The sequence below is a fragment of the Columba livia genome, chromosome 1 (genome assembly GCF_036013475.1).
Source record: "Columba livia isolate bColLiv1 breed racing homer chromosome 1, bColLiv1.pat.W.v2, whole genome shotgun sequence".
In the NCBI taxonomy this organism is placed as follows: Eukaryota; Metazoa; Chordata; class Aves; order Columbiformes; family Columbidae; genus Columba; species Columba livia.
Genome location: NC_088602.1, coordinates 212127667 through 212145693, shown reverse-complemented (window position 1 = coordinate 212145693; position 18027 = coordinate 212127667). Strand labels below are relative to the sequence as shown.

General features: G+C 58.6%; 2 protein-coding genes across 10 annotated transcripts; one reads left to right on the top strand and one right to left on the bottom strand.

Annotated features, from left to right (window-relative positions):
- Positions 1-1765: 1765 nt before the first annotated feature.
- On the bottom strand, positions 1766-11976 carry NME6 (NME/NM23 nucleoside diphosphate kinase 6). Of its 8 annotated transcripts, none has more exons than XM_065049492.1 (6): positions 11810-11976; positions 11593-11695; positions 11139-11178; positions 10543-10703; positions 10112-10372; positions 1766-3122 (listed from the first exon to the last, which is right to left on the bottom strand). In XM_065049492.1, the coding sequence occupies exons 1-6, from the start codon at positions 11930-11932 to the stop codon at positions 2956-2958; spliced, it is 855 nt and encodes a 284-aa protein (XP_064905564.1). In that variant the 5' UTR covers positions 11933-11976; the 3' UTR covers positions 1766-2955. The 8 variants fall into 8 exon arrangements, with proteins under 8 accessions (XP_064905564.1, XP_064905570.1, XP_064905567.1 ...); XM_065049498.1 differs by having other exon boundaries at positions 2984-3122; positions 10112-10287; positions 11810-11973; XM_065049495.1 differs by lacking the exon at positions 1766-3122 and adding an exon at positions 4585-7171 and having other exon boundaries at positions 11810-11975.
- Positions 11977-12142: 166 nt separating this feature from the next.
- On the top strand, positions 12143-17577 carry LOC102095822 (RAB, member of RAS oncogene family like 2B). Of its 2 annotated transcripts, XM_065049500.1 has the most exons (8): positions 12147-12351; positions 12440-12469; positions 12716-12795; positions 13588-13667; positions 14605-14716; positions 16442-16539; positions 16790-16873; positions 17163-17577. In XM_065049500.1, exons 1-8 carry the CDS (start codon positions 12203-12205, stop codon positions 17238-17240), a joined length of 711 nt encoding a protein of 236 aa, XP_064905572.1. In that variant the 5' UTR covers positions 12147-12202; the 3' UTR covers positions 17241-17577. The 2 variants fall into 2 exon arrangements, with proteins under 2 accessions (XP_064905573.1, XP_064905572.1); XM_065049501.1 differs by lacking the exon at positions 17163-17577 and having other exon boundaries at positions 12143-12351; positions 16741-16857.
- The last annotated feature ends 450 nt before the right edge of the window (positions 17578-18027 follow it).

Sequence of the window (18027 nt, the reverse complement as noted above, 5' to 3'; positions counted from 1 at the left end):
TGGGGAGCGGCTTTCAGACAGAGCTCTGGTGCAGTGGCGGGAGCGAGGAGCAGAGGAGCATCCCCCAGTCAGCCGGCAAGGCGGGAGCTGAGCCCACGGGACCAAGCCCGGCTGGCACAGGACACACGCGAGCTCCTGTCCTGCTCCAGGCTGTGAGCACAGCCCAGCCCAGCTCCTGTCCTGCTCCAGGTTCTGAGCACAGCCCAGCCCAGCTCCTGTCCTGCTCCAGGTTCTGAGCACAGCCCAGCCCAGCTCCTGTCCTGCTCCAGCCCAGCCCAGCCCAGCTCCCGTCCTGCTCCAGCCCAGCCCAGCCCAGCTCCTGTCCTGCTCCAGGTTCTGAGCACAGCCCAGCTCCTGTCCTGCTCCAGCACAGCCCAGCCCAGCTCCTGTCCTGCTCCAGCACAGCCCAGCCCAGCTCCTGTCCTGCTCCAGCACAGCCCAGCCCAGCTCCTGTCCTGCTCCAGCACAGCCCAGCCCAGCTCCTGTCCTGCTCCAGGTTCTGAGCACAGCCCAGCTCCTGTCCTGCTCCAGCCCAGCCCAGCTCCTGCCCTGCTCCAGCCCAGCCCAGCCCAGCTCCTGCCCTGCTCCAGCCCAGCCCAGCCCAGCTCCTGCCCTGCTCCAGCCCAGCCCAGCCCAGCTCCTGTCCTGCTCCAGCCCAGCCCAGCCCAGCTCCTGTCCTGCTCCAGCCCAGCCCAGCCCAGCTCCTGTCCTGCTCCAGCCCAGCCCAGCCCAGCTCCTGTCCTGCTCCAGCACAGCCCAGCCCAGCTCCTGTCCTGCTCCAGCACAGCCCAGCCCAGCTCATGTCCTGCTCCAGCCCAGCCCAGCCCAGCTCCTGTCCTGCTCCAGGTTCTGAGCACAGCCCAGCCCAGCTCCTGTCCTGCTCCAGCACAGCCCAGCCCAGCTCCTGTCCTGCTCCAGCACAGCCCAGCCCAGCTCCTGTCCAGCACAGCCCAGCCAAGCTCCTGCCCTGCTCCAGCCCAGCCCAGCTCAGCTCCTGTCCTGCTCCAGCCCAGCCCAGCCCAGCTCCTGTCCTGCTCCAGCACAGCCCAGCCCAGCTCCTGTCCTGCTCCAGCACAGCCCAGCTCCTGTCCTGCTCCAGCTCAGCCCAGCCCAGCTCCTGTCCTGCTCCAGCCCAGCCCAGCCCAGCTCCTGTCCTGCTCCAGGTTCTGAGCACAGCCCAGCTCCTGTCCTGCTCCAGCCCAGCCCAGCCCAGCTCCTGTCCTGCTCCAGCCCAGCCCAGCCCAGCTCCTGTCCTGCTCCAGCGCAGCCCAGCCCAGCCCAGCTCCTGTCCTGCTCCAGTCCAGCCCAGCCCAGCTCCTGTCCTGCTCCAGGTTCTGAGCACAACCCAGCCCAGCTCCTGTCCTGCTCCAGCCCAGCCCAGCTCCTGTCCTGCTCCAGCACAGCCCAGCCCAGCTCCTGTCCTGCTCCAGCCCAGCCCAGCTCCTGTCCTGCTCCAGCACAGCCCAGCCCAGCTCCTGTCCTGCTCCAGCCCAGCCCAGCTCCTGTCCTGCTCCAGCACAGCCCAGCCCAGCTCCTGTCCTGCTCCAGCTCAGCCCAGCCCAGCTCCTGTCCTTCTCCAGCCCAGCCCAGCCCAGCTCCTGTCCTGCTCCAGCACAGCCCAGCCCAGCTCCTGTCCTGCTCCAGCCCAGTCCAGCTCCTGTCCTGCTCCAGCACAGCCCAGCCCAGCTCCTGTCCTGCTCCAGCACAGCCCAGCCCAGCTCCTGTCCTGCTCCAGCACAGCCCAGCCCAGCTCCTGTCCTGCTCCAGCACAGCCCAGCCCAGCTCCTGTCCTGCTCCTCCGGCCCTTGGGCAGCACAGCTGCCCGCCCCAGGCGCCCCAGGGCATAGGAGCGTGTCTGGCTGGGGAGGCTGAGCGCTGTTGTCCCTGTGCCCCAAGTCCTTCTCTGTGACCCCATTTTATCTGTTGCAGGGTTATGAGGTGCCCACACTGTCCTATACCAGCAGAGAGGAGGTCTGGCCGTTGGCCACACTCACAGTGACAAAGGCGAGGGCTGCACAGCAGCGAGGTGACTGCACGGTGTCCGCACTGCATCCCCGCTCCCTCCATCTGCAGTGACCGTGCCCACAGCCCAGGCTGTGCGGGCCGCCTGGAGGAGACCACGGCCCATGGACCGGAGCGGGACTGTGCTCTGGCAGCAGCTCTGGCTGGGCCTGGTGAAAGCCGCGGTCCTGGGAGCTCTCGGAGAAGTGGCAGCAGGACTGCACGGCCCTGCACGGGGGACACGGCCTGCCCGGGGCCCGCAGCCGCTCCTGCGAGGCACGGCAGGGCTGGCTGGGCTTCCCCACGCACGTTTCCCCATGGAAACGTGAGACTGCAGCAGGGCGGCCGATCCCGAGACGTGACTGGTTCTGCAGCACGGATACAACATTGCTTATTGCAATCTCTTTGCAACCTCTGTTTCCTGATGATTGGGAAGTAGGAGCCGATCCTCTGACAAGCTCTGTATCTGAAATTCCAGGGGTTGAGAAGCTGAGCAGCATCGCCCTTTGGGGAGCAGGGAAAGCCCGGGCATGGGAAGGAAACCCGTGTGGAAATTCAGCACAGACATCTACGGCAATGAGGGAAAATCCGTGTTGGAGAGGATGTACAAGATGAAGAGCAGTAATTACGAGCACTGTACACCGAAGAGCAAGTTTTCAGGGAGGCTGGGCTGACAGGGCAAAAGGACCATGACGAGGACGTTGTGACACAGCCGTTCGGTTTGGGTTTACACAACTCGCCTTTCTCGTGTGGCAATGACGAACTCTTCCGCGTTCCGAACAGCCCCGGGGGACGGCGTCGCGGGATAACGCGGCTGCTGGGCCAGGACGAGGCACTGCTGCAGCACTCGGACAAGCCCCTCCCACGCTGACGTCTGAAATAGGGGTTTGCCGAGGCCATCAACGCTTGGCACAGATACTAAAATATACTGGAATCTTGCCAGAAACCTGGTCTTCAGTTCTGGTAGCCCATGGCCAGGTAGCCCATGGCCATTTTCTGTGGTAAAGTCTTCAGAAAGGCTGTTATGAGAAGATGTATCAATGTATCAATCCTGCTCTGGTCTGCTGATGCACACCAATTCCAGCATTGGGGGTCCAGGGAGAAATCCAATCTCCATGAATCTGTGAAGTGTTAAGAGAGCAGTTTTAAATAAACGCCTAAATCTGGCTGTAACCAGGAGAACTGGGCGCAGACCCCGCAGGCGCCCGGCGCTCCTGGAAACCAGACCCTCAGCCGGGTGCGGCGCTCCCACCTTCTCCAGGCGTGTGTTCCACTGTCCAAACCCGAGTGGCCTGTTCTGAACCCAGGAACCTCTCCAGGTCAGATCTCCCTGCGTGTCGTGAGAGACACACGCAAGGATTGTTTCTCAAGCAAACCCCGCCACCGCTCGTGGCCCAGCTCGCTGCAGCAGTACTGCCAGGCCACTGCTAACGGTCTCCACGTGCACAAACGCTTCCCTTGGGCACGGAGACAGGACAACGGTGCCGTTCGTGGTGCTGGGGTGCCAGGGTCCAGCCCCTGCGCACGGCACAGCCCGCTCCGCGGTCACACAGAGCTGCTCCGGGCTGCGTCCCGCCGGTCTGGAGAACCTCCAGGGCCAGAGGTCCCACAGGTCTCCAAACGATCCTCAGCGGCCACTGTTCCTCAGATGCAGGTGGGGAAACCTCCGTGGATCTCGGTTGCTGATGAGCTCTGTGTGAGTCAATGTGTCCTGGTGGCCAAAAGGGCCAGCGGTGTCCCGGAGTGCGCTGGGCACAGCACAGCCGTGCGTTATCGTCCCGCTCTACTCAACCGCACCTCACGGACTGCGTGCAGCTTGCGGCTCCACAACGGAAGAAGGATATGGACATGCAGGAATGTCCCAAGGAACTCAACAGAGATGGTGAAAGGACTAGAGAGTGTGACTTATGAGGAGCAGGTGGTGACACCGTTGCTGTCTACAGCTTTCTGACAATGGGGAGCAGAGGGAGATGCTGATTTATCCCCGGTGATAACATGTGAGGGAATGTCTTAAAGTCGTGTCAAGGGCAGGTCAGATTGGACACTAGGGAAAAGTTCTTCAGCGAGAGGGTGGTCAAGCACTTGAACAAGCTCCCCAGGAAACGGTCACGGCTCCAGCCCTGTCAGCGTTCAAGTATTTGGACAATGCTCATATTACACATACGGTTTAGCTCTCAGGTTGCCCTGCGTGGAGCCAAGAGCTGGACTCAGAGATCCTCGTGAGGCCCTTCAACTGAGATTATTCTACCATTCTATGAGCGTGAAACCTCCGGTCTGACACGTTTTCCTGCTGCCCTGGTCCTCCCCCCATGCCCTGCTGCGATGAGCGGGACGAGATTTCAGAGGTTTTTCCCATCTATTTCCTCAGATAAAGAGTTTCCTTGGGGAAACCCTTCTCGCAGGTGAGGTGCCAGAGCGGCCTGCTACCCAGACCAGGCAAGAAACAGGAACGAGCAAAGCTCGGCATTCCCAGTCTGGCCGCCCAAGACAAGACAAAGCCCCACGTGTTGTGAGCGGCAGTGGGCTTCTGTCTGAATTTCCTTCCTTAAAACCTGACCAGGAGACTTTTTTGGCCGAAGAAAATTGCATTGTCTCAAACTTTTATTCAGTTTAATTAGCCATTGGTATTCATATTTTAGACAAAAAGGCAATGAGGGCTGTACCCACATGATCCAACAATAAAGCTGATTTACTCGCGTTCGTCATGAGCTGAGAGCTCACACAAACTCAAACACCGTGACGAAGCAGCACAGGGTGACTCGGTACCCCGTGCTGTCGCCCCTGGATTGTGGGTTTGGGGCAGGTGTGACACCCGCAGGGTCCTGGAACGCCGCAGTGTGGTTCTGGCACCAGCCGCGGGGCCCGTTTCGTCCTGGCCACCTCGAGCTCAGAAAGCGACACGGGAAGACGGCCCCACGGCCACGGGGCAGCGCTGCTGCCGCTACACTGCCTGCAGCCTCCAGGGCAGCTGTGGCACCGCTGCCCCGGCCCCCGCCCCAGCGCGAGCGCCACCGCGCTGCACAGGGCAGGCTGACACTGCCCACCCCAGCGCACACCACGCCGGCCCGAGGGGCCAATTAGTGCACTTTTAACAAGACGCTTTAAATAGAAGGCTGAAGTTTGAGAGAAGTTTCCTTGTTTCGTTTGCCCGCTTGGTGCCCACTCCCCACAGGCTTCTCTCCGCAGGGAAAACGCCACCAGGGTTTCAGTGCCAATTACCGACAGCCGCGAGCGCTTCGCTCCCTCCCCAGCGTGTTGGTGTGAGAGCGCAAACACGGCACAAAGTGGGCTATTAAAAGTTGAGGCCGTCAGGGCAATAACTTCTAAGCTGTTTACTTCTGCTACAATGAATTGCATCATAACTTAGAAGCCCAGAACGGTACCTGGAGAAGAAAAGTCTTTGTTCTATACAGGGTTCCCATGTTTGAAACGTTCACACTCTAGACAAAAACATAGTTGTTGGAGTAATAAAGGAGAAAAAGGTAAATAACTCAACAGTTCTTTAGCAGTCAATATAAAATTCCTGAATGACATTAAACTTTATGAAAAACCTCAGTTACTGCAGCAGGGACTATGAGGTTCCACGGCCGTTTGTTGCAGCGGTTGTGCCATCCTGCCCCATCCCCGCTCTGGAGGCAGCGTGCTCACAGCCCGCACGCAGGGTGCGGCGCGGCCAGGTGCGACACGGTGCGCCAGCGCTGGCTTCCGCCGGGACCCGCAGGGCTGACCCCGTGGGTGCGGGTGCTGTGGAGCGGGCGCCGCTCCGGGTGCCGAGCAAAGGCACATCGGCTGCTCCGGTCCGAACGCCCGAGAGACCTCGCACAGCGTGAAACCGGGACGAGTCTTTCACAGAAATGCACGTTTCAGTTTTAGACGTGAACTGCGTGTTTGTGCCGCGCCGGAGGTCAGTACGTGGCACGCGGGGGAGCACGGCACGAGCCCGAGGAAGGTTTCTCAGGGAAGGACGGCGCTGGCTCGGTCGGCAGAACTCGGCAGACACCAGCGCCGACTCCTCGACCTGCTCAGAGCGACGCTCGTGCAGCACAGAGCGACAGGCTCACCTGTCACGTGTGCCCTCGTCCATCAATGGAGAGCGACCCGTGGGTTTGGGGCAACTCTTGGACTGCATTCGTTGGTCATGCGATTTCCTGCATCAACACCAACACTATGGATGTATCTCCTGGAGAGAAATAAGCCACCAAGGAGCCGCTCTTGCACCCGAGACACCTCCAGTACACCAGGGCTACCTGACACCACAGCACACGGCCACTCCACGCCTGCCCTTCACCTGCGCTTTTAAGTGCCCTGCTCCACAAGGCCGTGTAGCCTTCCGGCAGCAAAATCCTGAGACAGACGAGCGCTGAGACATTTTTACTACAGGTGCCACAGGCCCGGCTCTAACGCCAGCCTCTTTATCCAGTTTCCCATTGAAAGCCATAGCAGTTCTATCCCCGGTAATGGAAAAGTGTAATGCCAGGAGACACCGCTGTGCCTCACAGCCTGCACTCGCGTCACATCCCATTGATGTCCTGGCTAATTACAGAATCATAGAGCAATTTTGATTGGAAAAGACCTTTAAGATGACTGAGTCAATTGAGCCCATTAGCTCCAAGCAGTTCAGTCCTCAAGAACCTGAACTCTGTGCATACAGAACACAAAGACCAAAGAGGAACATCAAACTGCAGAAAAAAAATAGACCATGACTGTTTTTTCCATATCACAGAAAATTAATGATCTCCCACCTTATGCCCAAGACAGGTCTAGCAGGGGTTAGATTTGGACTTACTAACCAAACTTGATCTTGGGCTTGACAAGGCAGAAGCAGAGGCAATTAAAACCACAGGGCAGACTGCACCCTCGCCTGCGGCACGATCCACGTCTGCCTCAGGGGCTTGTGCGGCAGAGAAGCGACACAACCACCTCTGCCTGACGCACCGCGCAGAGCCCGGTGGACTCCAGGAACCACCAGGCTCGACCTCTCTTCCTCAGATCCCGATCAGTTACTGACGCGCCCGGGACACGAGCTGCCCTCACACTCAAACATCTTCACATCAGGGCCCACGCTGCCTATCCAGTACTCTTATTAGCCTGATTTCCTCTCTATTTGCTTCCCTTCCTTCCACAGCATCCCGGATAAACAGCACCTGGCTTCTGTATTTTCACACAATGCCTAGGGAAAAAGAAAGAAAGCAGTCAGTTATGCCAGCTGCTGTGAAGCTGAGCACTCCGATTTAAAATGGGACTGTGTTTAACTTTCCAGAGAAGGGACATCCCAGAGAAGCTCGTGCCGTCTGTCCCAGCTCCCGAGGGCTGCGCCGTGGACGCTGGGGCAGGACTGCGGGGCTGCCGCGCAACGCCGGAGCGCTCCCTGCACAACGAGGAACCGTACGGTTCAGCATCCTCCCGTTTAATATCCGGGCACCATGGTTCTGGGCAAGTGAACCGCAGGCAGGAGCCGTTTCAGTGTTAGTAAAAAGAGAACAACCAAAATACAGGTGTCTACTGATCATGAGAGTGTGGTAGCACCAGACATCACAAAGTTAAGTCAAACCAGTATTCAGATAACTTGCCTTTATTCTTTTACAACACAGGAACTCAAAGCAACCAAAAGCAATCTTTATGAAAGAGAATAAATAGCATATGCTTGGCATTACCAGAATTTCTTAAGAATCGTTTGACTCCGGTGTAAAAAACAAATCCACAGTAATGAGAAGTTTCAACTGGTTCTGTAAAGACAGGCTGGGGACAGGACAGGGAACAGCAAGGAAACCGAGAAAGGACACAAGACGTTGTTTTGTATTAGTCATTGGAATCAGAAAATCAAAGGTGATTCACGGCAGGACCGAGGGGCACCAGGAGGTACAGAGAACACGCTGAGTGGCACTAGAGAAGTTAAAAACAGTTAAACACTTAAATTGAGGGTGTTGGAAAAAAAGACTTCCGTAATAGTCCTCAAACAGAGAGCAGCTGCTCCCGCCTCACAGACCCAGAGCCTGCCTCCGACAGCAAAAACTTCTGACACTACCTCCTGCATCTAATGCCACACGTTTCAACACCAAATCTTCTGAGAAAGTCTGCAGAACATCTTTAGTCACAAATAAACACTCTGCTCAGGGAAACGGGCCTGCAGATCCTGAGCACCCCACTCGGGTTCAGCCCGGGGGACCACGGGAACGCAGGACGGACGTAAAGACGGGCAGCTCTGCACGCCACGGCGACTGATCCGCAACTACGAGAACCGTCCTGTGAAAACACCGCGCCACCAAGCCAGTGCCGTCGGCACTTTACATCTCAAAAGGGTGGGTTTTCCCAAATGTAGCCACTGCAAGTGACTAGAAAAAAACCCTAAAACCAAACCAACCGCGAAAACCCCCACAACACCTATAATGAGATGCGCAAGCTAGGAATTATCATTCAATGATATCCCAAATTGATATCAAATAAAGAAAGCACAATGTAAAGCAGAAGGGTGAAAAAACCAGTAAGGGTTAATGGGTATAAGAAAAACATACATAACTTAGAGAAACTCAGGATCCACAAAACGTCACCTGCCGATGGCACTAAGGACAGACCCGTACACACGCTCGATCGGGAGCTGCTCAACCCTTCACTGCTGGTGAAAATAAAAGCAGCAATGCAAAACCGCGGAACTGTTCCGCAGATCCTTTGATCTGTACCTGGAACAAAACAACAACTGCTTTTAATCTCATGCAATAGTAAGGAAGGAACAAAATCGTTGATGTATTTAATCAAGGAAGCTCTACAGCAGCACTCTCTACAATTAAAACATTTTTCAATCAATGTCCAGCATTTCACACCGTTGTCTTAAACTGGCCAAGGAGTAACCTGCGTTTGACCTGTGAGACAGTAACACACCAGCGAATCTGGGACTCGACCGCAGCTTCAGCGGCCGGGAACATCGGTGCGGGTCCCCAGCGCCGCAGCGCCGCAGCGAGCTACCGCGCTCCGCCAAGCACGTTGCGAAGGCACCTTCCGCAAGACAGCGCATTTCCAATCATCCAAAAGGAATTCGCTCCGTACAACAAGGCTTCTCAATTAAACTTAAAAACCTGCACTGTAAGAAGCTATTTGGAGGGTAGTTTAAACAGATTAAAACTCATACAGGAACAGGTCTCAAAATCCATGAAATGGGAAAACAAGCAGGCAGGCCAGAGCATTGCTCTGTACCTCCGAACCAAGTTCCTGTGCACCACCATATATTATCAATTATCTGAATAATTAAGCTACTTTGTCCATATGATTTACAAAGCACATGGAACTCGGTGCTTCGATGCCCGGTAGGTCTATAGGCAACGAAGTCTGTGAGCTTAACACACAGAGCTCCTGGCAGAAACAGCCTCTGCCTACAGCATTCAAACGAACTCCTCTGGCCTTTCACTACGGATTCGAGAAATCCGCAGCTCTAACAGCGCTGTCAGGTTCCAGCAGCACCAAGCTCACGCCCAGCAATCTAAAAGCACAAACAGAAGGTCCTTGCCAGGCACTGGACTATTCACACCCTCCTGCAGCTGCCGCGCAACTGTCCCAGGCTCGGCAGCCCAGGGACACCGAACCGGCCGGACACGCGACGTTCGCGAGAGCGGCTGCCGGCCCTGCCCTCCAACACGCTGCGGGTACGAATCTGATGCCCTGAGGACAACCGTGCTTCTCAGCTAGACCCAGGAGAGCAAGGACGGGAGGGCTCACGTTGCCCTGCCTATCGCTGCATTTTTTCGTATTCCTTTTCCCCTCGTTTCTCCTGAAGGGACTGTGGGCACAGAACAAATATTAAGGATCTGAGCCCTACTATCAGCAAAACCAATCCCATCCTAAGCAGAACTAGCAACCACCTTTGCACCCAGCCCTTTGGTGAACTCGCCTGCACCGCTCAAATCCAGACAAACGCCAGGGACCAACAAACCGCACGGCCAGACCTCTGCAGCAAGCTGGAGCGCTGCTACTTGAGAAGTGCTCCCCGAAACAGCCCGGCACCCGTACCCAACCCCAGGCAGCACCACGCAACGTACAGCGGGCCCTTCCCTGCCCCGTGCTGTCCCGCGGCAGGCTGAGCCGCGCGCCCGGCGGCCCCTTCCGGCTCAGCAAACGTTACCCCGGGAACTCAGGCCAGCTCCGACTCTCCGTCCCCGAGCGCGCAGTGGACGCGCTCCTCCGCGTTGTAGAACACCCGCCCGCAGCGCAGACGCGGCTCCTCCTGCTCGTACCAGAGACGTTCGTTGAACTCGGGGAAGAAAAAGGCAATTTCTCTGCTGGCTGATGCTGGCGAGTCTGTTAGAAAACAGAGGGAAGGAAGACGAGAAATGCCAATCTGGCACCACAAATATGCGCTGTGTTCCAAAGGCAAAGGCAGAAGCTGTAAAGAAAAGCACCAGGCTTGGTCACACCAGGACAGGGGTGACCGGAGTCTGCAGAAGTGAGAAAATCGTTAACTTTGACTCCCAGAACAGAAAGCAAGTAAAGGCAGACAAAACGCCACCATTCGCTCCCGCCAGCTGCCCGACGCTCCGCTGCGGACAGGCCTACCGGAGCCGTGAGCGGTGTTCCTGGTGTCGGTGAGGCCGTAGGCTCCGCGGATGGAGTCCGGGACGCTGTTTCGGGCTCGGAACACTTTGGTGGGTCCCATCAGGGATCTCCAGAGGGGGATGGCATTCTCATGGGCCAAGATATAAGCCCACATGGGGCCACTGAGAGAAGGACCAGGGAAAAGCAGAAGTAGAACAGGTTACAAAAGGGCAGAGCTTCATTCTTATACATAAAGCAAGCGCAAGGAAGCAAAGAAGTGCAACAGCTGTGCAGTGCTTTCTGAGAGGGGATGCAGAGCTACTGTGACACCAAACACTGACACCACGGCTCACAAGCAAAGCACTTGCAGGAACGACCTCCCAGGTGACAGCACCCGCAGCCCCGGGGCTGTCACCACCAGTGCTGCCGCAGCAGAGCTGGCTCCCGGCGCCCCCCGAGCGCAGGGCCCGTCCCCCCGGCACCAGCTCCTGACCAGACACGGCCCCGCCGCGCGGCCCTAAGCAGAACCAGCAACCACCGCACACCTCCAGCTGCACACGCACTGCCCAGGAACACCGGGGCCACCCGCAGAGCAAAGCCGCTTCCCCGGCCCGTACCTGGCCATGAACTCCACCAGCCGCTGGTAGAAGAACCGCCCTGGGGAGAGAAACAGAATCACACAATGTCAGGACTGGAAGGGCCCTGGAAAGCTCACCCAGTGCAATCCCCCCATGGAGCAGGAACACCCAGATGAGGTTACACAGGAAGGTGTCCAGGCGGGTTGGAATGTCTGCACAGAAGGAGACTCCACAACCCCCTGGGCAGCCTGGGCCAGGCTCTGCCACCCTCACCCCGACAAGTTGCTTCTCATAGTCAAGTGGAACCTCCTGTGTTCCAGTTTGCACCCATTGCCCCTTGTCCTGTCACTGGTTGTCACCAGAAGAGCCTGGCTCCATCCTCCTGACACTGCCCCTTTCCATATTGATCCCCAGGAATGAGTCCCCCTCAGTCTCCTCCAGCTCCAGAGACCCGAGTCCCGCAGCCCGGCCCGCCCGCGGCCCCGCCGCCTACCCGCGTGCTCCCGGTAGAAGCGGCCGCTCAGCTCCCGCCCGCAGCGCAGCTCCCGGGAGCGCACGATCAGGAACCGGTTGCTGAGGATGGTCTCGGTCACGGCCTGCGGGCAGAGGCGCGGCGCTGGGCGGCCGCCGGGACCCACAGAGCGGGCCAGGCCCGGCCCGCCCGCCCGGCGCCGCGCTCCCCCCGCAGCAGCGGCCCGGCCCGCGCTCACCTCCAGCACCAGCGGGTGCGCCACGGCGTCGGGCTTCAGCAGCGCCAGCGTCAGCGTCAGCGGCCGCGCCGAGCGCCCCGCGGCCATCGCGCCCACCGCGCCCATCGCGCCCACCGCGCCCATCGCGCCCGCTGCCGGCGCGGCCGTGACGTCTCATGGGGCGGGACGTCGCGCGCGTGACGCATACGGGGAGAGGGCGGGGCAGAGCGCTCCGTGACGCAAGAGGGGCGCGAGGCGGGGTCGGGGGTGGGGCGTGGTCACGTGGGGCGTGGTCTGAGGGAAAGCGGGCCCCGAGAAGGGGCGGGGCCCGATGGAGGCGGGGCCCGGGGCGAAGGGGGCGGGGCCCGGGGCGGGGCCGCCGTGTCGCGTAGCAGCGGAGACGCGGGTCGGGTTATGGCGGACGCGGCGGAGCAGCCGTGGGATGAAGCGGCGGAGCAGCCCGGGGACGAGGCGGCGGAGCAGCCCGGGGACGAGGCCGCGGTCGGCGCCGAGGAGGCGGTGAAAATCATCTGCCTGGGGGACAGCGCCGTGGGCAAGTCCAAGTGCGTGGCCGCGCGGGCCCGGCCGGTTCCCGCGGGGCGGGGGCAGCTCGGTCTGCGGCCTAACGGGTGTCCGGTGCTCTCTCTGCAGGCTGCTGGAGCGGTTCCTGCTCGATGGCTTGTATCCTTGTGTGCCCGGCCCGGCCCGGCGGGGCGCGGCGGGGGAGCGGGTGCCGGCCCGGGGAGCTGTGCCGGGCCCGGCCGGAGGGCGCCGGTGGGCCGCCTGGGGAGCTGTGCCGGAGGGCCCGGCCGGGGGGCGGCGGGCAGCCCGGTGCCGGAGGGCCCGGCCGGGGGGCGGCGGGCAGCCCGGTGCCGCGGGTCGCCGCGGGGACACCCGCTCGTCGCCGGGTCCTTAGCTCGGGCGCAGCCGCCCCCAGCAGCTCTCCACCTTCGCCCTGACGCTCTACCGGCACCGCGCGCGGCTGGACGGGCAGACGGTGCTCGTGGGTGAGTGGGAACCCCTTCGGGGTGTTTGGGGACGGGGGACACAGCGGTGATGCTGCTGGTGTATCGGCAGGGAGCTCCTTGCGCTGGGCGAGGGGATGCCAAGCAGTGCTTTGCGGGCGGGGAAACGGGGGTCACAGAACCCCAGAATGGTTGGTGTTGGAAGGGGCCTCGGGACATCATCCCGTCCGGGCCCCTGCTCAAGCGGGACCCCCAGAGCCATCGCCCAGGACGATGTCTAGATGGCTGCTCAGTGTCCCCAAGGAGGGAGACTGCACAACCTCCCTGCGCAACCTGTGCCCGTGCTCAGTCACCCGCACAGCGGGAAATGTGTTTCCTGATGTTGAGGGAAGCCCCCGTGTTCCAGCGTGTGCCCGTGGCCTCCGGTCCTGTCACTGAGCACCACTGGAAAGAGCCCGGACCCATCTTCTCACTCTGATAGAAATCGGGTTCTTTCAAGACACTTACACTCTTTTTCCTGTTGTCATCTCTAGTGACAAAGTACCAAACATTGTTACCACTCTTTGCTTTATAAGCCATATCTGCTGTTGACTTCTCTTGTTCTAATATGTTTGTAGCGATGTTCAGTGTCAGTACAATTCATAGCTAAACCTAGCTGAGAACAGGCCCTAGTTTTACATAATCTCTTAGCTCTGGAATGTTTCAGATTAGTGAGGTGAAACCTAATTTGTGACGCTGAGCAGGTGGACCAGGCTTTGTGTCGTGGCTTTAAGTTGTGAGGAAAACAGAACGCGGAAGGTTGTGTCGTTGTCGCTGGTGTTTTGTGTCTTGCAGACTTCTGGGACACGGCGGGGCAGGAGCGGTTCCAGAGCATGCACGCCTCCTACTACCACAAGGCCCACGCGTGTGTCATGGTAAGGGGGCTGTCTCGGCTGCCCCAGCTGCCGTGCCGCCCGAACCAGCACAGCTGACGCTGGGCCGGCGTGTTACTTTCCAGGATTATGCCGCCTTATATTTCTTGTCTCTTCCAGTCATTTAAAAAACTTCCTACGTTCTTTCTTCCCTCGCCAGACAAAACAGCATAGTTGGGCTCGTTTAGCTCTCTTTTGTCTTTCCTGATAGCACTCTTACTATATGCCCTGGTTTGCTGTTTTCCAAATTTCCTGGCTTTTGTCGCTGTGTTCCCAGTAAGGCGGTGGGTACCCCTGGCGGCGCAGTGGGAGCCGCGCTGCCGGAGGTGAGGGACGGGGCATTCCCCTCGTGTTCTGGTGGGACTGTTGGGGTACGTAGGACACAACTGTTCCGACGTGCTCGGCGGGGGTTCCACATCAGACTTTCTTCTCTGCTCTTCTGCCCTTTCTATTTTCCTATACTTTGTGTTTCCCATTTATTAGCTTAGAATGGTCTTGTTTCCTGACCTCTAGCTGGCTCGGCTCTCTTGGTTTGTACTGTTGCTCTAGCTTTCCACTGTTTCTCATCACTCATGCACATCAGTCAGCTTCATTCAGTTTTTAATCGTTGAAGTAGAGAAGCCTCATGTCTGACCCTACTTAGCAGAAAGGACTTTGCCCGTGCTTGTTCTCCACCACGGGTGGCAGCTTGTCATAGCAGAAAACACGGCTGTGAAGGCACATGAGGGACTGTTTCCCGTATCACGCAAGGAGATGGGCTGGCTGCGTGTTCCCAGACTTGCTGGATGTTCTCCCTTGTGTCTTTTGTCCTTCTGACAAAGGCCAGCCTCCCTTTGTGCTGTCCTGGGAGACCTCTGGGTTCTGTGCTGGCGTCTGGTGCGGAGGGTCGGTCGGCAGCTGTCCTGCTGTGGGTCCCACAGCAGCTGGTTCTTTTCGGAAGGTGTTTGACGTGCAGCGGAAAGTCACCTACAGGAACCTGAACAGCTGGTACCAGGAGCTGAGAGAATTCCGCCCAGAGATTCCTTGCGTTGTGGCGGCCAACAAGATCGATGGTGAGTGTCTCTGCTGCTTTCAGCCTCGCAGGATCATGACGTGATGCTCTTCTGGTCTTGCTGAGGAAGAATGTAATTCATCTATTAGGTCCAGATGGGTTCTTGGGTATTGGTCTCTCAGCGCTTTATTTTACCAAATAGCTGGGTCCTCTACTGACCTGTCTTAGAGGCTCTTGTCCTTGTTTAATTGATGGTTCAAAATACAAATTTGATTCACTTAAAGTTTATTCAAGTGATGTCCTTCCAGTTCTGTCCTTACCACGCCGCCCATTTCATCCAGCAGGACCTGGGAGCTGATTAGAGCGGTACCCAGTCAAAAATCGCAGTGTGTCCTGTTGGAAAAGGAGCACAGTGGTGTCCCTGATACAGTCGGTGTCGGCCTCTGTATCGCTGATTCAGCCTTCAGGGTCCTGTGGGGCTCTCTGCACTAAGGTGTCTGATGTACCTGCTGGCAGAACGGTTCACCTTCCCCTGGGGACGGCTGGATGGTTCCCACCTCTTAGGAATGGCAGGCAGGCATTCGTGACTGCTGTACCTGGGTTGTGATCCGCACCCCGGGAGAGCGCGTAACGCACCCGCCTTCTGCTCGGCATCGAGAGAACACGTACCCGGGGACCACAGTCAGACAGGGGCTTCCCTGCTGGTGTTCCTGATAGAAATAACGGCAGCGATGAACAAGTGTGAACAGCTGGACGAGGCGTCCGGGCTCCCGGCTGGGAACCCACTGGTCATGGGCTGCACAGAAGCCCAGGGCGCAGGGGCTGGGTGTTGACAGCCACGCTGTGGATCGGTGGATCGATCGCAGATGCCTCGTGCTCGCAGTGCCCTGTGCAAGCGGGCGCTGCCCCGGGAGAGCCCTCTGCCTCGCCCGTGCGCCCGTGGGGCCGTGCGCCCGTGGGGCCGTGCCCGCGGCGCCGCGCTCGCACCCCGGCTGGAGGGGCCGGTCCAGCCTCCCGCAGACAGCCCGGCTCCGGCGTTCCGAGCCCCGACGGCTCCAGCTGTGACGGCTCCAGCTGTGGCTTCTGAGACAAGGTGGCTGGGCCGGCGTCTCCCTCCTGTGCCGGCACGCAGGCTGGCGGCCCACCAGAACTGTGTGCCGTTCCTGCCGTGTCAGCACGTCTGTAAATGTGCCATAATTTGTTCCAAAACTTAAATAAATTCAGTGGCTACTGAGGCTGGGGTTGCTGGGCCCAACTGCCCGTTCAGTGAAAACCTGTAAGAGCCGAGCCGTCTCTGCACTGAGAGCATTCCCTCGACTCACGGGACACCGGTAACGGGCACAAGGGCAGTGAGTTCTGGTTAAAAAGGCCAAACTGGAGAGAGACGCGTGGCTGGTGCTGGCAACAGCGTCCGGGTCGTGTGGACACGGCAGCAGTACCAGGGTGCGCCTGGGGAACGTTCACAGCTGCTGCACAGCGACTGCGCTCGTGCTCTGAGCTGCAAACCCTCATTCATTATAGCACACCAGAATCTATCTACAATTTAGTGAAGCACCATGGGTAAACCAACAAGAACTCTTTTCTTTTTGTGCCTTCTTATCAATTTGTGTGCGGATGCTGTTGCTTTTAAAGCCCTGTAGCTCTCGGCACGGACTCTCCTCAGCGTGTGCTCCAGCGGGGAGGCCCTGGCAGCAGCGCCGGCTCTGGTCCGTTCCGCCGCTCCTGCGCGCTGCTGCTCTGCCTCCGGGGACGTCTGCTGACCACTTCTCCTTTTCTTTTCCTCCAGCGGATATGACGATGACCCAAAAAAGCTTCAGCTTTGCCCGGAAGCTCGGTTTGCCGTTTTACTTTGTGTCTGCTGCAGACGGCACCAATGTAGTGAAGGTAAAACAGTTATTTGGCTCAGCATCCATGAGACCCCTATCCAGTCCAAGCATGTGGAGACTGTGGTAGGCATGGAGCAGAAACGGGCTAGGGTCCTGGTAGCTACAGGTAGCTGTTTTTCTTGGGTGCGGGAACAGTTTCCATATGTTACAGTTTCCATATGTTACAGTTTCCATATGTTACAGTTTCCATATGTTACAGGAACACGGTGCCCCTTACTCTGAGTGACAAACATTCTCCTCCTCATTAGCTCTTCAATGATGCCATCAAGCTGGCGGTCACTTACAAGCAGAATTCGGGAGATTTCATGGACCAGGTCCTGCGAGAGCTGGAGGTGAGCAAGGCGCCGCTTCCCGCGCTCCTCCGAAGCGATGGGCAGCTGTGCCCTTTTTCCCTCGGGAAAGCAGAGTCTGTGGCAAAGGGCGAAGCTTTGTAGGCATGGAAAGGTTTGCTTGATGCTGGTGACACCGTTGGGTTTGTGTGCTGCTCGTGTCCAGGGTGAAAGGGGTGAGGTGGCGACGGTCTGAAGAACCCTTGCTGCCCTAGACCGAATTGGAAAGAACCACGGTAGAGGACAGCTGTTGCTCTCATGCTTCTCAGCAGTTCCTTCTGCTCCTTTCCAGAGCTTCGACCTGCAGAAGAGTGAGAATTTGTCAGATAAAGAGGAGAGCTGCCCTGAAGAGAAGCCCCCGTCTGCCTAGGCCCGGGATGCTGAGTCTGCTCTTTCCTCTGCTCTGGATTTCTGGGGCCAGTTAGCGCCAGGCTTCACAGAGGACAGTGAGTTTTGTGGCGCCCCGAGGGCTCTGGTGCTGGGCGGCAGGGCCTCCCCCTGCCGGTGGGAGCCCGGGCACGACCCCCTTGGCTCGGCCCAGCCACTGCGGGCGCGGCCAAGGCAGCGGCGAGAGCATCGCGCGGTTCTGCAAGGCACAGCTTGCCAGCAGAGCTGAGCCGCTCTTGGGCCTGCAGGGAAGGGTCCTGCCCAGATGCTTTAGTGGTACCTGCTGGAGAAAACAAACACTAAAGAATTGTTTTTCTGAAGCTGTGAGTCTGCATCCTTCCTGTGCTGTTGTAAGGCCATCCGGTCACCGCACAGCGTGAGTCCAACTGCCAGCTCTCCCCATCGCTTCCAGAGTCCAGCCTCCCTGTCTGCCCCTGATCTCCGCTGCAGAGCTGCTTTGGGTTTCCTTCCCCGTTTGGTTACGGAGCAGCCAGACGCAGCAGCCTTGTGAACACAGGGGATTGCCCTTTCAGGTCGTCTGGAGCTAAATCAGGCGGACGCACGCCCAGGAGGCTTGTCCTGTCCCAACCTGGCTGATGCAGCTGCTGCTGTTGGCGCTCAAGAGAGCTGCGTTCCAAAGAGCCAGATCCACACACCGAGACTTACACAGTTAAGGTGGATGCAAAACCAACGGGCGTAGGCAGAGCAACGCCTTTACCAGCACCCACGTATAGGTAACCACCGCTTACGTAAACATGAACACAGTCGGG

Excerpts from the sequence above, each read along its gene's own strand:
- NME6 (XM_065049491.1), bottom strand. The coding sequence starts at position 11,932 with ATGGGCGCGGTGGGCGCGATGGGCGCGGTGGGCGCGATGGCCGCGGGG. Across the intron at positions 11,696-11,809 it reads CGCACCCGCTGGTGCTGGAG|GCCGTGACCGAGACCATCCT; the intron begins GTGAGCGCGGGC and ends CTCTGCCCGCAG. Across the intron at positions 8,679-10,111 it reads AGCTGGCCTGAGTTCCCGGG|GTACAGATCAAAGGATCTGC; the intron begins GTAACGTTTGCT and ends GTTTTGTTCCAG.
- LOC102095822 (XM_065049500.1), top strand. The coding sequence starts at position 12,203 with ATGGCGGACGCGGCGGAGCAGCCGTGGGATGAAGCGGCGGAGCAGCCC. Across the intron at positions 12,470-12,715 it reads CGGTTCCTGCTCGATGGCTT|CCGCCCCCAGCAGCTCTCCA; the intron begins GTATCCTTGTGT and ends GCTCGGGCGCAG. Across the intron at positions 12,796-13,587 it reads CGGGCAGACGGTGCTCGTGG|ACTTCTGGGACACGGCGGGG; the intron begins GTGAGTGGGAAC and ends TGTGTCTTGCAG.